Source organism: Melanostigma gelatinosum (assembly GCF_949748355.1).
Source record: "Melanostigma gelatinosum genome assembly, chromosome: 13".
Classification (NCBI taxonomy): domain Eukaryota; kingdom Metazoa; phylum Chordata; class Actinopteri; order Perciformes; family Zoarcidae; genus Melanostigma; species Melanostigma gelatinosum.
Genome location: NC_136646.1, coordinates 3,456,198 through 3,474,792, shown reverse-complemented (window position 1 = coordinate 3,474,792; position 18,595 = coordinate 3,456,198). Strand labels below are relative to the sequence as shown.

Here is an 18,595-nt window from a genome sequence, read left to right as displayed (position 1 = left end):
ATGGACAAGCACCGAGTATACTGAGAACAATTCATATAAAATGTGGGTGGGTGTACCTGAAGTTTCTTCAGTTAAACAAAGATAAAATTGAAAATAATTTGTCTTTGGACCCAATCAACGACAAGATCAATTACAAAATCAGCCTACTATGGCAGTAATGTATAAAGAATTAAAGGACTAATGTCTCAGTAGGATGTTGTTCTCCAGTAGGTTCGAGTACTGTAACAGTGTTTTTACAGCTCAGCTAAAAAGAGCAGAGTCAGAATGCTACCGAGTCCTCACTAAGACGAGGAGAGTTTATCAAGTGAATCACATGAGTCCTGTTCTCTGATCTCTACAATGGCTTCCTGTTTGACAAAGAAGTGACTTAAAAACTCTTGTTGGTTTAGAAAGTACTGAACGTTACAGGGTCAAAATAAATGTCTGATCTCCTGCTTGTTCTGTGTACTCACTGTCACCAGTAAGCAGGGTTTTGCCACCTTAGGTACGAGTCAAGTCAAGCAAATTTTATTTATATAATGCCTTTAATCTTTAATTTTCCGAGATCCAACATTCCACCATGAGCAAGCATTTGCATTCCCTTTAACCGGAAGAAACCTAGAGCAGAACCGGACTCTAGGTGGGCGGCCATTTGCCTGGACCGGTTGGGTTAGACACGGAGATGCACAGCAACAACTACAGCTCTGATAAATGCATAGCTGCATAAATCCCCAGCTGACTGGGGCACAGTAAATCACTGTGCATGAAATGCTAGCTTGCTTCCGATATGACACAGGGGATTAAGAGTTGGGATTTAGAGGAAATGGACAACCTGCTTCCATAAGGACAAGACTGAGAATCTGAGAGTCAGTAGCTGTTGTAAAAGAGCCAAGCATTAGTGTACTGTCTGGAAAGAGTTAAAGAGACTTAATAACAGTGTTGCTTTACTGTGCCCTCTCTCTAACACAGTTGCATGTAGTTCTACTACTCTGTATCATTCACCATCTGGTAGTGGAGTCAATAGGTCAGTGAAAAAGATAGACTATAGCCTTATCCCTGAGGAAATCTGGATTAATGCACTTAGTGTGGAGAGATGGCTGTAAAGTTTCCAATGATTCGTTTTTTCGTTAGGACCTTATAAATGCACGTGTACATTGTATGCCAGTTAGTTTATTGATTTATAACAGATTTTTGGCGTCTCTGGGGCAGTGGAATAAACTGAGTCACAACATCTGACATCTGACAATGACCTAAAAAGCTCCAAAGAGAAGTGCAGAGACTATGAACCCTAAAAGTGTTGAGTTGTTAAAATAAAGTAAATGAAGACATTGAGCCCACACAATATTCCACAAACAGGAAATAAATAAAACTGTCATCATCCAACATTTTTAGGCAAGTATGCAACATAAGTAATGCCGAGATCAGACTTTATGCAATTTCTGTCTTTTGAGATAGTGACTGTTAGATTAGGAAATAATATAGACAAGTCAGTGGCACACTAGCACATACAACATTCAGGTGGCACATGACTCCATCTTCCTAGTTCCTATAGTCCTATTCATTCTCAAAGGATCTGGAGTATAGACTCTGTTTGTACAGAGGATATACAATTACTTCAGGGTTTATATCGCAGTATGTCCTGAATATTCCTTGTTGTTTTGCCTGCAGCTTTAAATCCTGATATAATCCCCTCCATCACTTGAAACAGGTGCAAGTTCATGAAATGATTCTATAATAACACTAATTGTATGAATAATGCACAGTGTGTACAATTAATGCAGCTCAAAGTGCACGTACATGAAAATCAGAAATAAGACAAATGTCAGTGAAATAATTAGTATGGGAAATAATATTAAATAACCATGAATGAGACATAAATAAATGTGTGCACATTTGTGACTTTATTTTAGTTTTTGGAAAATGCTACTTACTTGCTTTGAAGTATTTTACTCTAAATTGTAATCAGTTAAGCTATAGTTTATTTGATTGTTTAAATCTGGGGAGGCCCACGATAAGCCTTTTAGGCTTCTGGCCTTTATTGTATATTCTGTCAGTATTTATAGTGTTTTGGTAAATGTTCCTGATACTGTGCTATGAAATAAAAAGAAAAGAGACAAAGTAAATTGACATGCACGTCAAGCTCATCTTGTCAGAGATTAGACCGTATAACTGGATGCTGATGCGACTTAAAGAGAGGAAAACAAATACCACAACCGTTTTTGCAGCAAAATGTCACAATACTGATAGAAACCCATTTTGCAAATCTTGTACAAAAAGATACAAACCAGTGCTCAAACAACTTTCCACAGGGATCATGAGGCACTCTCTGTGATCACTGTCACTCACTGGCTTCTAGAATGAAAATTATGTAAACCCTGGCAGGACATATGCAACAAGAAACATCCGCTTAGTAACAGCTCTCTTTAAGCGTATTCCTGTACACTCGGTCTCTCCCATCCATTCTCCTCCTTGTCATTTTGCCCACAGTTGACAGTGAGTGGGCAAACAGAGAGGCAAGGAGGATAGGATTGGGGAGAAAGAAGCAGGGGAAGCTGGAGAAAAGGAAGAAGGCAGCAATATGTGTAAACAGAGGGATGTGTAGGTGTATTTCAGTGCACCTGCCTATAATGGTCAGGGTTGTGATTCTTGCGGCGAATTCAACATCCTCATTCTAATTCAGTGTGGCTTTGTAACACAAAGCCAGTAAAACTGCCTGTGCCAAAGCACACTGTATCAAAACGGGAATAGTGTGCTATATATTTTCGAGAGAGATTCGCCCAGCGGTTTTCCCAAAAACCGCGAAAAACGGAGCAAAATTTCTCCATTCACTTGAATGGGGTTTCGGCATGAAGAGAGCTAAAAAAAACACTTAAGTTTGGGCCCATATTGACTAGCCATACATTAACGTAGAACAATGATTCAAAGTTTAAAACGTAGACAAAACGCTGCACTTTATTGAGCCAAAGGGCCATTTTGATAGCTAGCACAGGTTTCATGAAGTCACAGATTAAGTTTCAGGAAAGAAAATGTTGGGTCCATTTCAGATGTTATAATGGGTGTGTATTGCATGGAATGTTGAGAGCTAGAGTGAGCACATAGCTCTCAGAGTGGAGCAGAGCAGGAACAATTCTGTGATCTTTCCAAACAAATTGCTCCAGGTCCCATCATGTTCACTCTTTATACACCATTTTTGGCCAAAATGACAGGAAATGTTGTGCTGTCGCACAGAGGTCTGTGGAATCCAACAGACTTACAGCCGCAGAGCGATATGACCTCCAACCAACTGCTCCATTAGACTCCATGTTAAATTTGACCACTCATTTCTCAAAGAAAGCAGACGGTACCAGTTTTGTATATTGCTCTGGAACTCACATTTTTAACACAACACATATAAAAACCACATCACTGCATTCGGCAGAGTCTTATCTTTCTCATGATACCCATATTTTGGCACTCAGACTTCTGCTTTTTGTTGAAAGGAGGCAGGAGTTTTGTTCAAAATCACTGTTTACTGTAACGTTTCTTAATCAGTCTACCTCTCCAACCAGTTACACGCACGCTCTGTCTGTCTGTCTGTCTGTCTGTCTGTCTGTCTGTCTGTCTGTCTGTCTCTCTCTCTACACACACACAAATGACTTGGAGATATTCAGTCAAAGGCATTGTTTTTTCATTTTCAAAGGTATGTATCTCAAACAAAGATGTACATGTCCAGTACAGGAATGACGGGAGTTATTTGTCGACTGTCCATCACGAATACAAGATGCAATCCAAGAGTATGAATCTAAAATGCAGAAAAGAGAGAAGCGATATCTCAATTGAACCTCAACGATACTACCGGCAATATTAGCGTCTATATATATTGCGACGTCTTCGGGCAGTAGAAGCCACACTGTCAAAATTTCTCGCGGACTTTTGTAGATCCCCCCCCCCTGAAATTCATCGTAGTGACAGAAAATGTCTTCATGATGATCTAACGATTGCAGTTTATTAAAACATGTCTTATTTTTGGCACTTATCATTGACATCGAATGGGAATTGTAAAGTGCAGAGATGTCCAATATGGACATGAATCCCAAGATACTGGGCTGAGTGAGCACTGAGTGTTATTATAACTAATAGGTCAGTGAGGAAAAAACATGTCAAGGAGTTGACCATTCACAGCTCATCTCATTATATGAGGTTTGGTGGAAAAGGGACTGCTCTTTGAGGGAGCTCTTCAAATTAACAAATTCTCCTTAAAGGAGCTCACCCTAAGGTGGCCTTCAGGTAACGTAAATATGCCAAAGTCTCTCTCTAGAGTCAGTGTTCAGTTTGTCCGTTCTGGGCTACTGTAGAAACATGGTGGTCCAACATGGTGGATTCTGTGAAGAGGACCTGCTCCCTATGTAGATATAACCGGTTTATTAGAAGCAAACAAAAACACAACAATTCTTAGATTCAGGTGATTATACACTGATGAACATAATTATGAATCTTATATTCAATTTCTGACAACAAATCCCTTTAAATCCTACAAACTGTTCCTTTAAACACATTAGGTGTGAGGTTATAAAGGCACCTGTTTACGCCCACATGAATACATCTGGACATTACTAGTCTACTAGTAGGCCAGCAACTAATGGAGACATCCAGCATATGTTGTTGCCTGTTTAGGCTAAGTGGAAAGCAAATATGAATGAGTCATTGATGGTGAAGCATGAATGTTGCTGAACAGCTGATCACGATCAGATAATGCAAAAGTGACTTCATTGCTCTGACAGAATTAGCACAATGCTCCATGATTGATATTCAAAACAACACTTTGCAATAAAATATAATTATCCTTTAACAGCGGGACACTTAACCGAGTCCCACTCTTATCGGATGGTTGATGCATGGCACAGCCAGCATTCCACAGTGTTATGGCAACCTGATGAACTGGAGCAATCTGTACTGTTAACCTTCGTGTTAACCATATAGCCATGTGCTGCTCTGAGCAGACAAAGTGATCGTAGAGGCCTCGTGTGCGGTTGCAGAATCCAGCACTTGTTGCCTTGGTGTTGTCGAGCGCAGATGACTGTGTGAACTGAGTGTTCCCTACATTCCCTTAGAGACTGGCCAGGGTGCAGTGCTCATGCATCATGTTTAACAGCAACTTCCCCTCAGGATAAATGGAACATTTACTTTTTCTCTCACTCACCTCAACTGTTAAGTGCTTCCACCAATGCACTCCTGTGCAAGATCCTTCAGCCGTAGGACAAAAACAAATAGCCAGCTGCTCTCAATAAAAGATGTAATGATCCAGGGATCAAAGTATAAATCTGATGATCTTCTAGACTTTTCCTTTTGTCAACAAATCTAATGGAAAGAACAAAATCAGCAAAACATAATCCTGCTAAAAACTACTGTGTGTACAACTAAAAGTGCCACATCGAACACAGTGTCGTTTATTTTGACTCCCACATACAACCTGCTAGTGGCCACCCACACTATCAATCCAATGCTGAAAAGAGTCTGAGTAAGGTTTGATAAAAGCTACAATGACCAGTTTTAGGAAATTACTGAGCCAAAGTAAACAATATCATTGTGAGCATATGTTTGAAGATCTATGTCTTCAGTGAGACTGAGTGCCACGCACAAGATTGGGACTGCAGGTTCTGCTGCTGCTACTGTAGCATGTGCAGATCTAGCAGTACGCAATAACAAATTCTCTGCATTGTAATTTTGTGTGTGTGTGTGTGAGAGAGAGATCGGGGAGCAGCAGCAGGGTGATGTCCGAAGCAGAGTCCTAGCTTGATGGCTGACCTTCACACTTGGTGTAGTGTGTCTGTTCTGGGACTCCAAACAGAGCAGCACTGACACTGAAACAACACAATCGCCAAGAAATATTCATGTTGTGTATGTTTAACATTCTTTATTCCAGCATGAATTCCTAAATATTCAATTGGATTTAATGAACCGACAGGACTGTTTGTCACCTTTTGGCCATTTCCTTCATGGAGTCATGGTGACACTACAGATAACTGAGAAAAAACAAGGAAGAAGTTTAACTGCTTAACTTTTCTCAGCTTTTCAACGATACCACTTTTTGCTTGTTGTGAGATTTGACAATTTTACAAATTGTTGCCTGTATTCATTTAAAAAATGAAAGTGTGCAGGAAAGACTCTGCTAACTTTTTCACTTTGCTAGAAGAACAAACTGCCCTGACAAGTTCCCACCAACCTGTAATTTAGTACTACTGACCGCTGCATCAAGGAAAATTTAAAGCAACACAATCTCCTCACCCCTGTTATGGCCTCTTTTCACCAGTTACCAGTTAGAATTGGAGTTCGTTTGATTGAATTTGACAAAAGAACATCATGGCCTGGCTACAAGCTACTTTGCTGAATTACAGCAACTCTCCAAACCAGAATACATCCTCATATTCTCTGGCAAGGAACTTGCATTTCAATTATGAGCCGGTAAAAAAAATTAAATATCTTCATTTATATAAAGAAGTTGCTTCACATGAAAAGAAAAAAAAATACACAGAAAAATAATTAAAATAGCAAAAACCATAACACATAATAATGTCTAGAATCAGGTGAAATCAAGGAAGGCAGGAGAAAGACCATTTAGTGCCTTAAGTAATTATAAGAACCTTCTAATTGCATCAGACAAAGGACTTGTTTCTGTCTTGTTAGACCTTCGTGCTCCATTGATCATTACATCCTGTTACAGAGACTAGAACATTTAATTGGCATTAAAGGAACCACACTAAGCTGGTTTAAGTCCTATTCATCAGATCGATCTCAGTTTGTAGACGATGAAACCTCGATGAAGACCAACATTAGTCATGGAGTTCCACAAGGTTCTGTGCTTGGACCAATTTTATTCACCTTATATATGCTTCCTTTCGGTATATATTATATATTATATATTATAATATTATCAGAAAACACTCCATAAACTTTCATTGTTATGCAGATGATACTCAATTATATATATCGATGAAACCAGATGAAACCAACCAGCTCACTAAACTTCAAGCATGTCTTAAGGACATAAAAACCTGGATGACCTGCAACTTCCTGATGTTAAACTCAGACACAACTGAAGTTATTCTACTAGGCCCAGAACACCTCCGAAATCAGTTATCTAATGATATCGTTTCTCTAGATGGCACCGTAAAGAATCTCTGAGTTATCTTTGATCAGGATTTGTCCTTTAACTCCCAGATAAAACACATTTCTAGGACTGCCTTTTTTCACCTACGTAACATTAAAAAAATCAGGCACATCCTGTCTCAGAGCGATGCAGAAAAACTAGTTTATGCATTTGTTACCTCTAGACTAGATTACTGCAATTCCTTATTACCAGGCTGCTCTAATACGTCTCTTAAATCTCTCCAGTTGATCCAGAATGCTGCAGCTCGTGTACAAACAAAAACTAAGAAAAGAGATCATATTACTCCTGGATTAGCTTCTCTGCACTGGCTCCCTGTACATCTAGAATAGAATGTAAAATCCTCCTCACCTACAAAGCCTTAATTGGTCAGACACCATCATGGCTTAAAGAGGTTATAGTACCATATTATCCTACTAGAGAGCTGTGCTCCCTGAATTCAGGGTTACTTGTGGTTCTAGAGTCTTAAAAAGTAGGATGGGAGCCAGAGCCTTCAGTTATCAAGCTCCTCTTCTGTGGAACCAGCTTCCAGTTTCAGTCCGGAGGGCAGACACACTCACCGCATTTAAGAGCAGGCTTAGCTGGCTCAGGTTTATAGTTAGGGCTGGCTCAGGTTTATAGTTAGGGCTGGCTCAGGTTTATAGTTAGGGCTGGCTCAGGTTTGCCTTGGACCAGCCCCTAGATAAGCTGCTTTAGGCCTAGACTGCCGGGGGACTTCTTAGGATACACTGAGCTCCTCTCTCCTCTTCTCTCTTTCTCCTTCTGTATGAATTCATGTTAATTTAGTCCTGTACCGATATGAGGGTCCTGGGACAGAGGATGTCGTATGTGTACAGATTGTAAAGCCCTCTAAGGCAAATTTCTGATTAGTAATTGTGTGCTATATAAATTGAATTTAATTGAAATGTAGCCTAAAACGTACTGAAAGCCAGCTGGTAGTAATGGATAAATGGATTTGCAATTGTAGATCGCCTTTCTTGTGTAAAAAGGCTAAAACGGGGTAATGGTTTTGAAAATGTTATTTTCGTTTAATGTAACTTTCACTTAATGTTACTTTCAGCTGTTGTTACTTTCAGTTAATGTTACTTTCAGTTAATTAGGTTGGTGGATTCATTTCTTACCCGGTGACAGTCTCCTCCAGACAGCACCTCCTGAATGAAGACAGCGGGGCCGTCGGTCCTGTTGGAGCCTCCTCCGATGGTGATGCCCAAACTGCTGGATCGTGCAACTGAAATGAGCTGAATCACTCCTTCACCTGGATGACTGAGAACAGGAAGACACGTGAACACGTCAATCTTTGAACTTTATAAAATGAGCTCTGTTTGCTCTATTTTCGTGAATCAGTCAGGTGTACCATAAGGGGGTGCAAACACACTTTTGGTGTTTTTGCAACCAGGGGTGTGTCTAAGGCCTATGGTAAACTATAACCTTTATTAGGCCTCCATGGCATGTCATAATTCTGCAAAGTCACAGGCAGAGTGAAATAAATCTTATCATTATTATCACTGATATATCTGTATTGGTACATATGTCGGCCACAAAGTAAGAAGAGATTGGGGTATAGACATACCAAAGATATGTTTGAGGTCATCTCTCAACTGTCATTACATAGTGTTTCTACCAGAGAGCACTGGCAAGTACATTAGTACACAGTACATATCTTGGTCACTTAAAAAAAGATAGTGATCCTTATCAGAAGTGTTTGTCAGAAAAACTATCCGTCAAGATATTGGTTCAGTACTTCAGAGTTTTTTTTTAAACTCTCAAATATACATCTGCCAAAGAAATTCAGTCACCAAACTACCAAACTCTGGAAAATGCCACATGACCAGTGCAGCGCTTTGCACTCCACCTCAGAACAAAAGATAGAGATGAACTGATATGAAGATATAAACTTACACAAAACATATGCAGAGCTAAAATATATAAACATTTAATATTGGCATGAATGATACTTTAATTTCAGGCTGCTTGCTTACGACAAAAATCCTAATCACGATTTTTTTTTTTTTTGGTCAATACTGATTAATTAATCATTAACTTCGGAAACATGCATATGAAATATTTTGTAGCCTACATTTAAGTTTAATGCAACCATCGAGTGGATTAGGAGTCCAAATGTAGGTAGAACTTTGTGCTCTAGTAAACAATTAAATCTAGACACTTTGGTTGTATCGATATGAATGGCGATGACACGCAAAAAGTTCACACCCACAAAATATGGTGAACTTTCTTTAAAATAGGTTGGGATTATGTCATTTTTAATGCGAAGTTGACATTGTTATATATGTCTTTGTTGTAACTTCATAAACATGCCAAGCAGGCCGAATCATCAAACTTCCAGAAGCTATTGAGCTTTATGTGGTAACCTTACATTATACTGTCATATGTGGCTGGTTTTGACATTGACTGGCATGAGACCATTATGATTGTGTTTCGTGAATATGTTCCTTCACCGCAACTGTGGTGGAACACTTTGGACTAGTCCTTAAAATGTCAATAAGTGTTACACTGTCAAATGATTTTCTATCAGTGTCATGAACAATTCTCTTGACCTAAAGCTTAGGTCAAGAGAATTGAAAACTGAAAACGGGTCCGCGACCCACCAGTTGAGAATCACTTACCTAAACCACAGCACAGTGGAACCAATTGGTCAGTATATTTGATTAAACTGTCAAATGCTAATATAATGGTGTCATGAATAATTACCGTGACTTCAAATACAGTGGAACCATTTCAAATTAGTATTAAGCTGTCAAATATCAGGCCAGTTTGACAACGGGGAATACAGTACCTAGGTGATTTACTGAGTGATGGACAGATGGCTTCATTTGTTGCTAAAGTAACCGCTAACTGTAGCCGCTAACTGTAGCCGCTAACTGTAGCCGCCTTTAGTCCGTTATCACGGTTAGCTGTTTTATTGGCTGACTGAGCAGGTGCCAGAAAAAACCACCTCGGTACTAAATTCCCTGCCGTCAAACTGGCCTCCATTGGTTCACTGGGAGCTCCATTTCATGGGAACTTCCCATGACACCACGAGCCGAGTACTGGTCTAGAAAACTGTTAATGGGGGAGAAGGTTTGCACATTTACAGTGCCTTGCAAGTATTCACCCCCCTTGGATGTTTCATCCTTTTGTTGCTTTTATACATGAAATCTTGGTCAATATAATTTGGCTTTTTTGACAAGAATTTTCAAAAAAAACCTCTTTAATATCAAAGTGAAAACTGATTTTTACAACATGTCAATTAATTAAAAATATAGAAGGTAAAGTAAAGATTGCATAAGTATTCACCCACTTCAGGTCAGTATTTAATAAATGCACCTTTGGCTGCGTGTGTGTGTGTGTGTGTGCACTGCTCTTCTCAAGTCCAGCCACAGATTCTGGATTGAGGTCTGGGCTTTGACTTCCACTCCAGAACATTCACCTTGTGGTCTTTGAACCAGTCTGTGGAGCCTTTGCTGTATGCTTGGGCTCGTTGTCTTGCTGGAGAATACATCTTCTCCCAAGTCGTAGTTCTCTTGCAGACTGAGCCAGATTATCCTCCAGGATTTGGGGATTTTGTTCTGCATTCATGTTCCCCTCTATCTTTACAAGCCTTCCAGGGCCTGCTGCTGAGGAGCATCCCCAGAGCATGATGCTGCCACCACCATGCTGCACGGTGGACATGGTGTGTTTGTGGTGATGTGCAGTGTTTGGTGTTCACCAAACATAGCATCTAGTCTGATGGCCAAAAAGCTAAATATTTGTCTCATCAGACCAAAGAACCTTCTTCCAGTTGACCGTGGAGTCTCCCACATGCCTTTGGGCGGATTCTTTCTACAGTGTCTTTCTCTTTGCCACTCTCCCACACAGCTTGGACTGGTGAAGAACCCGGGCAACAGTTGCTGTATGTACAGTCTCTCCCATCTGAGCCACTGAAGCGTTTAACTCCTTCAGAGTGGTCCGAGGTGTCTTGGTGTTCTCCCTCATCAGTCCTCTTCTTGCCCGGTCACTCAGTGTGTCCAGCTCTAGGAGATTTAAACAAGTGCCACACTCCTTCCATGTCTTCATGATGGACTGAACTGAACTCTGTGGGAGGTCCAGTGAGTTGGGAATATTTGTGTAGCATCTCCTGACTTGTACTTTTCAATGATCTTTTCTCTGAGTTGCTTGGAGTGTTATTTTGTCTTCATGTTGCAATTGTAGCAGGAATACTGATGAACCAGAGACTGGACCTCCCAGACACACGTGTTTTTATACTACAATCACTTGACACACATCAACTGCACTCAGGTCATCTCCATCTCACTACTTGTGACATTGCTGGCATCAACGAGCTGGACTTCTGTTGAATTAGGTCAGTCACTTTAAAGGGGGTGAATATTTATGCAAACACTAATTTTACACTATGTATTTCTAATTAATTGACATTAGTTTGTAAAAATCTGTTTTCACATTGACATGAAAGAAGCTTTTTTTTTGCAAATTCTTGACAAAAAAGCCAAATTATATTGACCATAATTTCATGTATAAAAGGATGAAACATTAAAGGGCGGTGAATACTTATGCAAGGCACTGTAAATAACATGTAACACGGTATTAGTGACAGTAATAATAAAGTCTGCATTATCAATGCCAAAATTGTTTAAATTACATTTGTAGAAACAGATATCTTATGGTAGATGCAATGCAACGAGCAAAAAAAGTGTATTTGAAGTAAAGGATTGTCAGAATGAGGTTTTCCATCGTATACAGTTCTTAGGATGGAACGACTTCACTGACAACTCTGGAGCCCAGTGAGAAGCTGAAGTAGATTGTTTATTCCTCATTTCTACAGCTAAACTAACAGTCACATTGTTTTCCCAACATGACATATTAACAGTTTTAAACATTCAAATATGGAACACTACTACTTAAAACAGGGGTGTCAAACTCATTTTCACTCTGGGGCCACATCAGCATCACGGTCGCCCTCAAAGGGCCGTTTGTAAATGTAACTACTCCTAACATATTTAGTTTAGTTTCCCGGGATATCTGTGACTTCCACAACACGTACTAAGCAGAAATAGAGGTTATTTTTTCCATGGTTAATGGCGGACAGTTGAACGGCTTTCAGGGCGATAAGCCACGCCCCCTCTCCGGCGCGTCCAGTGCGAATGAACACAAATGGCCCCCGGCGAGACTGGCGGCGCAAATGGCTCAACTCAACTTTGACAAATCTTGACAAACAGACCACAGATTTGGTGCTTAAACAACTAACTTCTCGCCTCAAAACATCCTAAAATTGCTTTCTGTGACTTAACAACAGTAGTATTTCGAAAGTTTCAACTTCCAGTTGTGTGATTTCTCCTCCGCCATTGTTTCCTGTTGCTGGTGCAAAATGCATTCTGGGATATTTGGCTGTCCCAAGTACAGACAAGTCACCTCCGATGCATCCCCGGTAAAATGGGCGGAGCCACATCCGGGCATTAGGACCGTGCTTGGCTCGATGTGAACTTTGAATTGGAACAGTACTTGGGCTGAGACTGATGACGTTTCACAAGTCCACGAGTTTACAAGTACAGAGAAGTACACATGTTGAGAAAGACACGATCACTTGTTGGAAATCCTCTTTATGGGTTGTTGCATTTCCTGTCCACCTGTTGTGACAGTGTCGGCACACAGACAACATGCTATCTCATCACTTCGACTTTCTATCTCATAATTTCGACCATGGGGATATTTTTATTTTCACATTAACTTTTAATTTTGTAAAAAAATAAAATGTTTTTTTTTTTGCTGGCGGATTCGCGGGCCACATAAAATGAAGTGGCGGCCGTATGTTTGACACCCCTGACTTAAAAATATGATAGGTAGCACTCAGATTTTAACACATAGCAGAGGCAAGAAAGTGCAGTTAACCTTAAAGAATAAGTCTCATGCACACCCCTAAAAATAAAGTGTCTGTACCATGTCGTGTCAACTGCCCACCTGCCAAGACTAGTACAATGACACGCATAAATATAAAAAGTTTGTAAATCTGGGTTTAGTATTTGCTAGCCACAACTTCCCAACTCGGTGGCTTTCCAACAGGAGAGCCGTGTCGTCGTTGATGTGAATTCTGTACAAACATCTTACCTGAGGGAGCGCAACATGGGCCCACTGTTGTTGTACATGTTCTGAGAGCCTGCTGGGCTCAACAACAAAGGACTCTGGGAGCGAGACGAGGAACCAGATGATGTACTATCCAGGTAGCGGCCTCCTTTGGAATGTCAAGAAAGAACAAAAACACACAACAGAGTGAGTGCAGGCATTTAACTGTGCTGTGCTAGGAGGGGAAGTCAACAACTGTTAAAATGAAAAAAGAGATGGCTTTAGATACTTATTTCAATAATTACTAACACTGGAGAGTAATTATTTAGATGAGGGGTAGTAAGCAAGCATGATGGTCTAGTCTTCTGACCACTCAAAGCTCTTTTACACTACATTCACCCATTCACACACCGATGACAGGAGCTACCATGCAAGGTGAGACCTGCTCATCAGGACTATACCATTCATACACCGACGGGGTTAAGTGTATTGCCCAAGAACACATGGATATGTACTAGCGGAGCCGGGGATCGAACCCTGATCCTCTGATAGCACGACCCCGCTCTACCACTGAGCAAAGTCGCCCGATTCACTCCTTCCACATTTCAGATGTACTGTACTGAAATAGAATTCTTCAACAATTTGCTGCTGCTACAGATGGCTCAACTGAAAAAGTGTGTATGTTCCTGTTAAAACATGTCTTAAGCCTGAGTGACTCTAAGCACTGAATAATACCCAATATGCTGACCAAACCAACTGCAGAGCAGCCCAAATATGCCCCAGAATTTTTTTTCTTTTATCCGCTGCCTGGGGTGAACATCTGCTTCTTTCCTGTCCTCACATTCAAAGGTAAATCTCACATTGGGAGTTATTCATGCTGAATTCCAGCAGTATACAAGGATGAATAGAGTCTGGTCGTCATATTTGAGTATATGGAGAGACAACCACAGTTGTCTGCATCAAATAAGTATCATATTCCTCCATAAATGGCAAAAGTGTTTTAAACTCCATCATCTGTGCTGCGATTCCTAAAGGCTTCAAATTGTAGTATTTTGTTGCTCTTCTTTTGGTGGAGGAATTTTGTACTTCTCCATGTGTCCTAAAGGTGTGTTCAGAGGTGGTACCAAGTCAAGACCTACCAGTCCTCGGTCAAGACTCGAGTCAAGACCTACCAGTCCTCGGTCCAGACTCGAGTCAAGACCTACCAGTCCTCGGTCCAGTCTCGAGTCAAGACCTACCAGTCCTCGGTCCAGACTCGAGTCAAGACCTACCAGTCCTCGGTCCAGTCTCGAGTCAAGACCTACCAGTCCTCGGTCCAGTCTCGAGTCAAGACCTACCAGTCCTCGGTCCAGTCTCGAGTCAAGACCTACCAGTCCTCGGTCCAGACTCGAGTCAAGACCTACCAGTCCTCTGTCCAGACTCGAGTCAAAACCTACCAGTCCTCGGTCCAGACTCGAGTCAAAACCTACCAGTCCTCGGTCCAGACTCGAGTCAAAACCTACCAGTCCTCGGTCAAGACTCGAGTCAAGACCTACCAGTCCTCGGTCCAGACTCGAGTCAAAACCTACCAGTCCTCTGTCCAGACTTGAGTCAAAACCTACCAGTCCTCGGTCCAGACTCGAGTCAAAACCTACCAGTCCTCGGTCCAGACTCGAGTCAAAACCTACCAGTCCTCGGTCCAGACTCGAGTCAAGACCTACCAGTCCTCTGTCCAGACTCGAGTCAAAACCTACCAGTCCTCGGTCCAGACTCGAGTCAAGACCTACCAGTCCTCGGTCCAGACTCGAGTCAAGACCTACCAGTCCTCTGTCCAGACTCGAGTCAAAACCTACCAGTCCTCTGTCCAGACTCGAGTCAAAACCTACCAGTCCTCGGTCCAGACTCGAGTCAAAACCTACCAGTCCTCGGTCCAGACTCGAGTCAAAACCTACCAGTCCTCGGTCCAGACTCGAGTCAAGACCTACCAGTCCTCTGTCCAGACTCGAGTCAAGACCTACCAGTCCTCGGTCCAGACTCGAGTCAAGACCTACCAGTCCTCTGTCCAGACTCGAGTCAAAACCTACCAGTCCTCGGTCCAGACTCGAGTCAAAACCTACCAGTCCTCGGTCCAGACTCGAGTCAAAACCTACCAGTCCTCGGTCCAGACTCGAGTCAAGACCTACCAGTCCTCGGTCCAGACTCGAGTCAAGACTGTCAAGAAGAGTTGAGCCCACAGAGCTGCCTCGAAAACATGCATACACGATCAGGGGAAGGTCAGGATATAAAAAGCATATAATAAGAAATCAATAGTTAAAGTGTAATCTAAAGATAAAGTGTATGATCGTTACATAGCAAATGTTTAATACATAGAGTGATTTAACAAATGTAAACCTGATAATAATAATATGTGTATCGGAGTATAGTGCAGTCTGAGTGTAGAAAGTACGGAGAAAGAGGAAGTAAGCAGGGTGTTGGCTTCAAGGGATGGGGAAATAATGATGGTTGAGAAGAAAAGACACAAAGCACAATAATGATGAAGGATGAGATCAATAATCATTTTATAAGCAAATGTGTACTAACCAAACCGATTTAACAAATGTAAAAACTGATTAACAAATGTTCTGTGTGACCGGAGCTGCGATGTAAGAAAAGTGTTTTGTCAGGATGACTTGGCAGAAAATAGGAAAAGACTGTCGCAAGAGATGAGTCATAGAGGCATGATACAGGATGAAGCCTGGACATGTCCGGACATGTTCGAACCCAACGCCCTCTCCAGAGGGTGGGGGGATGAGATCATGTATTGAACAGGAGGGGGCTGACAGCCCAAAAGTGTTATAAAAGAAGTGACTTGCAAACAGCAAGACGGGAATTCACGATGGGACGCCGACCGAGCCATCCATGGAGAAACACTGGACCTCGTTCGACAGCCGCGTCCGAGGACTTCGTCTCTGTTCACGGAAAGAAGACCACCGTTCGTGGACAAAAATTGAAAGACGGAGAATCACCTCTCCCCCCTGCTCGCCTTTACCAACTGGACAACGGAGAAGACGCAGCAGCCCGAGAAAGACTTTGTACTGAGTTTTGAGGACTGTTGAACGGACTCCGCTGCAGAGCAGGAGGACCGAGGGTCTGGCCAGACCTTCGCTCCTAACAACTCCAAAAGAATCTTTTCATCGCACCTTTGAAAATCCAGCTCCAACCGAGCCGTCTCGGCAACTAAAACTAATGAGTATAATCAGAGAAGAAAATTAAATTAACGAATCAAGTGTAGTGACATTTTATGTGAGCTGTAGCTTTAACCCTTGCAAACTAACCAAATATAACCTGCAATAAATATCTAATCTGCATTTAAAGTAAATTTCTCAAGTGCATTCATTTGCTCAAGTAGTAAAAAGTTCCTCGTGGCAGTAAAAAGTTAAAGCCATTGTATGTCTAACAACTGAGTTCTGAAAGGTTATCCTAGAGACTGAATCCACTTAACAACCCCTTACGGTTTTAGCAAGAAGTAATCCTAGCCGTTAAAACCTAATCTGGCATTTACCAAGAGCACGGATCCATAAGAGGGAAGCTGCCATAACCGACGCGACTGGTAGGAGCGCCCGGGGTCAGGGTGGCCCCTCGACCGAGTGCACTCAGACCGGAGGAAGCAGGGTAGATGTCGGGAGTAACGGCAGTTAGAAGAGCCAGGCGAGTTCCCTCGCAAGAACACCAGCTCGACAATCTTTTAATAGAGAGCTGAGTCAGTAAGTAGCCCCGTATCGGGCCAGAAGTACCCCAGGATCTAACAAGACCTACCAGTCCTCGGTCCAGACTCGAGTCAAGACCTACCAGTCCTCGGTCCAGACTCGAGTCAAGACCTACCAGTCCTCGGTCCAGACTCATGTCAAGACCACCAATGCCAAGGTCTGGACTCCACAGACTGTAAATCATACTGATGCAAAAATACACTGATTATCCTAACTGCATATTACTCCAGTAATGAAATCAGTGCATGTCATTTTACATTGAGCGAGTCAAGTCAAGTAACAATACTGATTCTCCAGTTGAGGAAAGGTTGCTGTGCCATGCAGTGACTCAGTGGACCTGTGACACAGCAATCCTTTTCTGTATGAGCTCCAGTATTTTTCTGACAAATAGGTGTCTTGTTGCATTTTGTGAGGACTGAATAAGATATTTACATATTATTCAGTAATAAATGTTTATGTATTTATTCGGTACATTTATTTTTATATTAATCAGGAGTTTAAAAAATAATAATCTCTGGAATCTCTCCACAAAAATATTTTTCAATGCACACAGAAATAGTTATGGTCATTGACATATAAATCACACATTGTATGTGTAAATTCTTCTGTGTGTATTTGATAATAGATGCACCCTGATCCCCTGCACAGAGCACACAAACCTGCTCACGTGCTGATGCCGTGTTGTATCTAATCTGTACCAGCCGGCTGCCTCCTTCCCCACTGAAACAGATGTTGGCAATTGTGTAATGGACAAGTGCACTTGTCATAAGCAATTTTTAAAGACAGACTTACTCCATCTACCTTCAGGCTTAGTACTCTTTACATAGAACTGAATGATAATGCCATTGATGCATTTCTGACATCAAACAGGACTTTGTACAGGAGTGTAAACACGGAAATTCAATTTCCCATACATGCTTCAGGAAAAAAACAGAATGTGTAATATCATACAAAGGACGGAGTTGGGATTTGCCTACCTTGCTGTATGGGAGAGTTGCGTGTTGATCCTGTGCTGCTGTTAGATCCATACTTCTCCAGCAACTCAGCAAATTCTCTCCTATTCAGGGAAACCAAAAGAGAAACATTCATGACATAAGAGTTTGTCAGACAGATGCACACGTAGGCAGTTTATTGACTAAGACTGTCTGAACCAGAACGGACCTTGAGTTGATGCCTACGAATAAAATATAACAGTTACGGAGGAACACAACATTTTAAATCATTACAGTGGTTTCATTTAAATAGGGTCAGCTATTTAGCAGCAAGGTCTGCGTGTATAGCGGCCAGGAGACCACCCCGCCGGAGGAGAGCGGCCAGCACTCAGCAGCGCCGTGAGGCTGAAGCCCAGTCAGCAACTACAGCAACTCTCATCCAGACAGCACAGGGCTGGTGGAGTGCTGGGTCTAAACGGTGTAACGGCAGCAACAGAGATTTTGTCGCCTGCGGGATCAGACCCCCGGTGTCGAGGTGAAGTAGCCTCCTGGTGGAGGGAGCATGAGGTCAGGGTGCATTTCATCGTGTAGTCTCTGCCGCTGTGGATTTAATCCAATAATCAAACTCAAATGTACACGGGCCATGGATGTAGCCTCTCATTGACAAGCTCGCGACGTCCTCTCATGTTGGACTGAGGACAGACTGGACGCTACAATGACTTGGAACAACCAGGAGGTTGCACCTTCAAGCATAAATTCAA

General features: G+C 41.8%; 1 protein-coding gene across 1 annotated transcript in view; it reads right to left on the bottom strand.

Annotated features, from left to right (window-relative positions):
* The window catches only part of LOC306787528 (syntaxin-binding protein 4), a gene marked incomplete at its 5' end in the record, with an annotated part of 100,226 nt that overhangs the window by 26,845 nt on the left and 54,786 nt on the right, over positions 1-18,595 (bottom strand). The window contains 3 exons of the mRNA XM_079282691.1: positions 8,245-8,386; positions 13,223-13,346; positions 17,880-17,959. Of these exons, the coding sequence (XP_079138817.1) occupies positions 8,245-8,386; positions 13,223-13,346; positions 17,880-17,959 (346 nt within the window). The remainder of the gene's footprint in view (positions 1-8,244; positions 8,387-13,222; positions 13,347-17,879; positions 17,960-18,595) is intronic.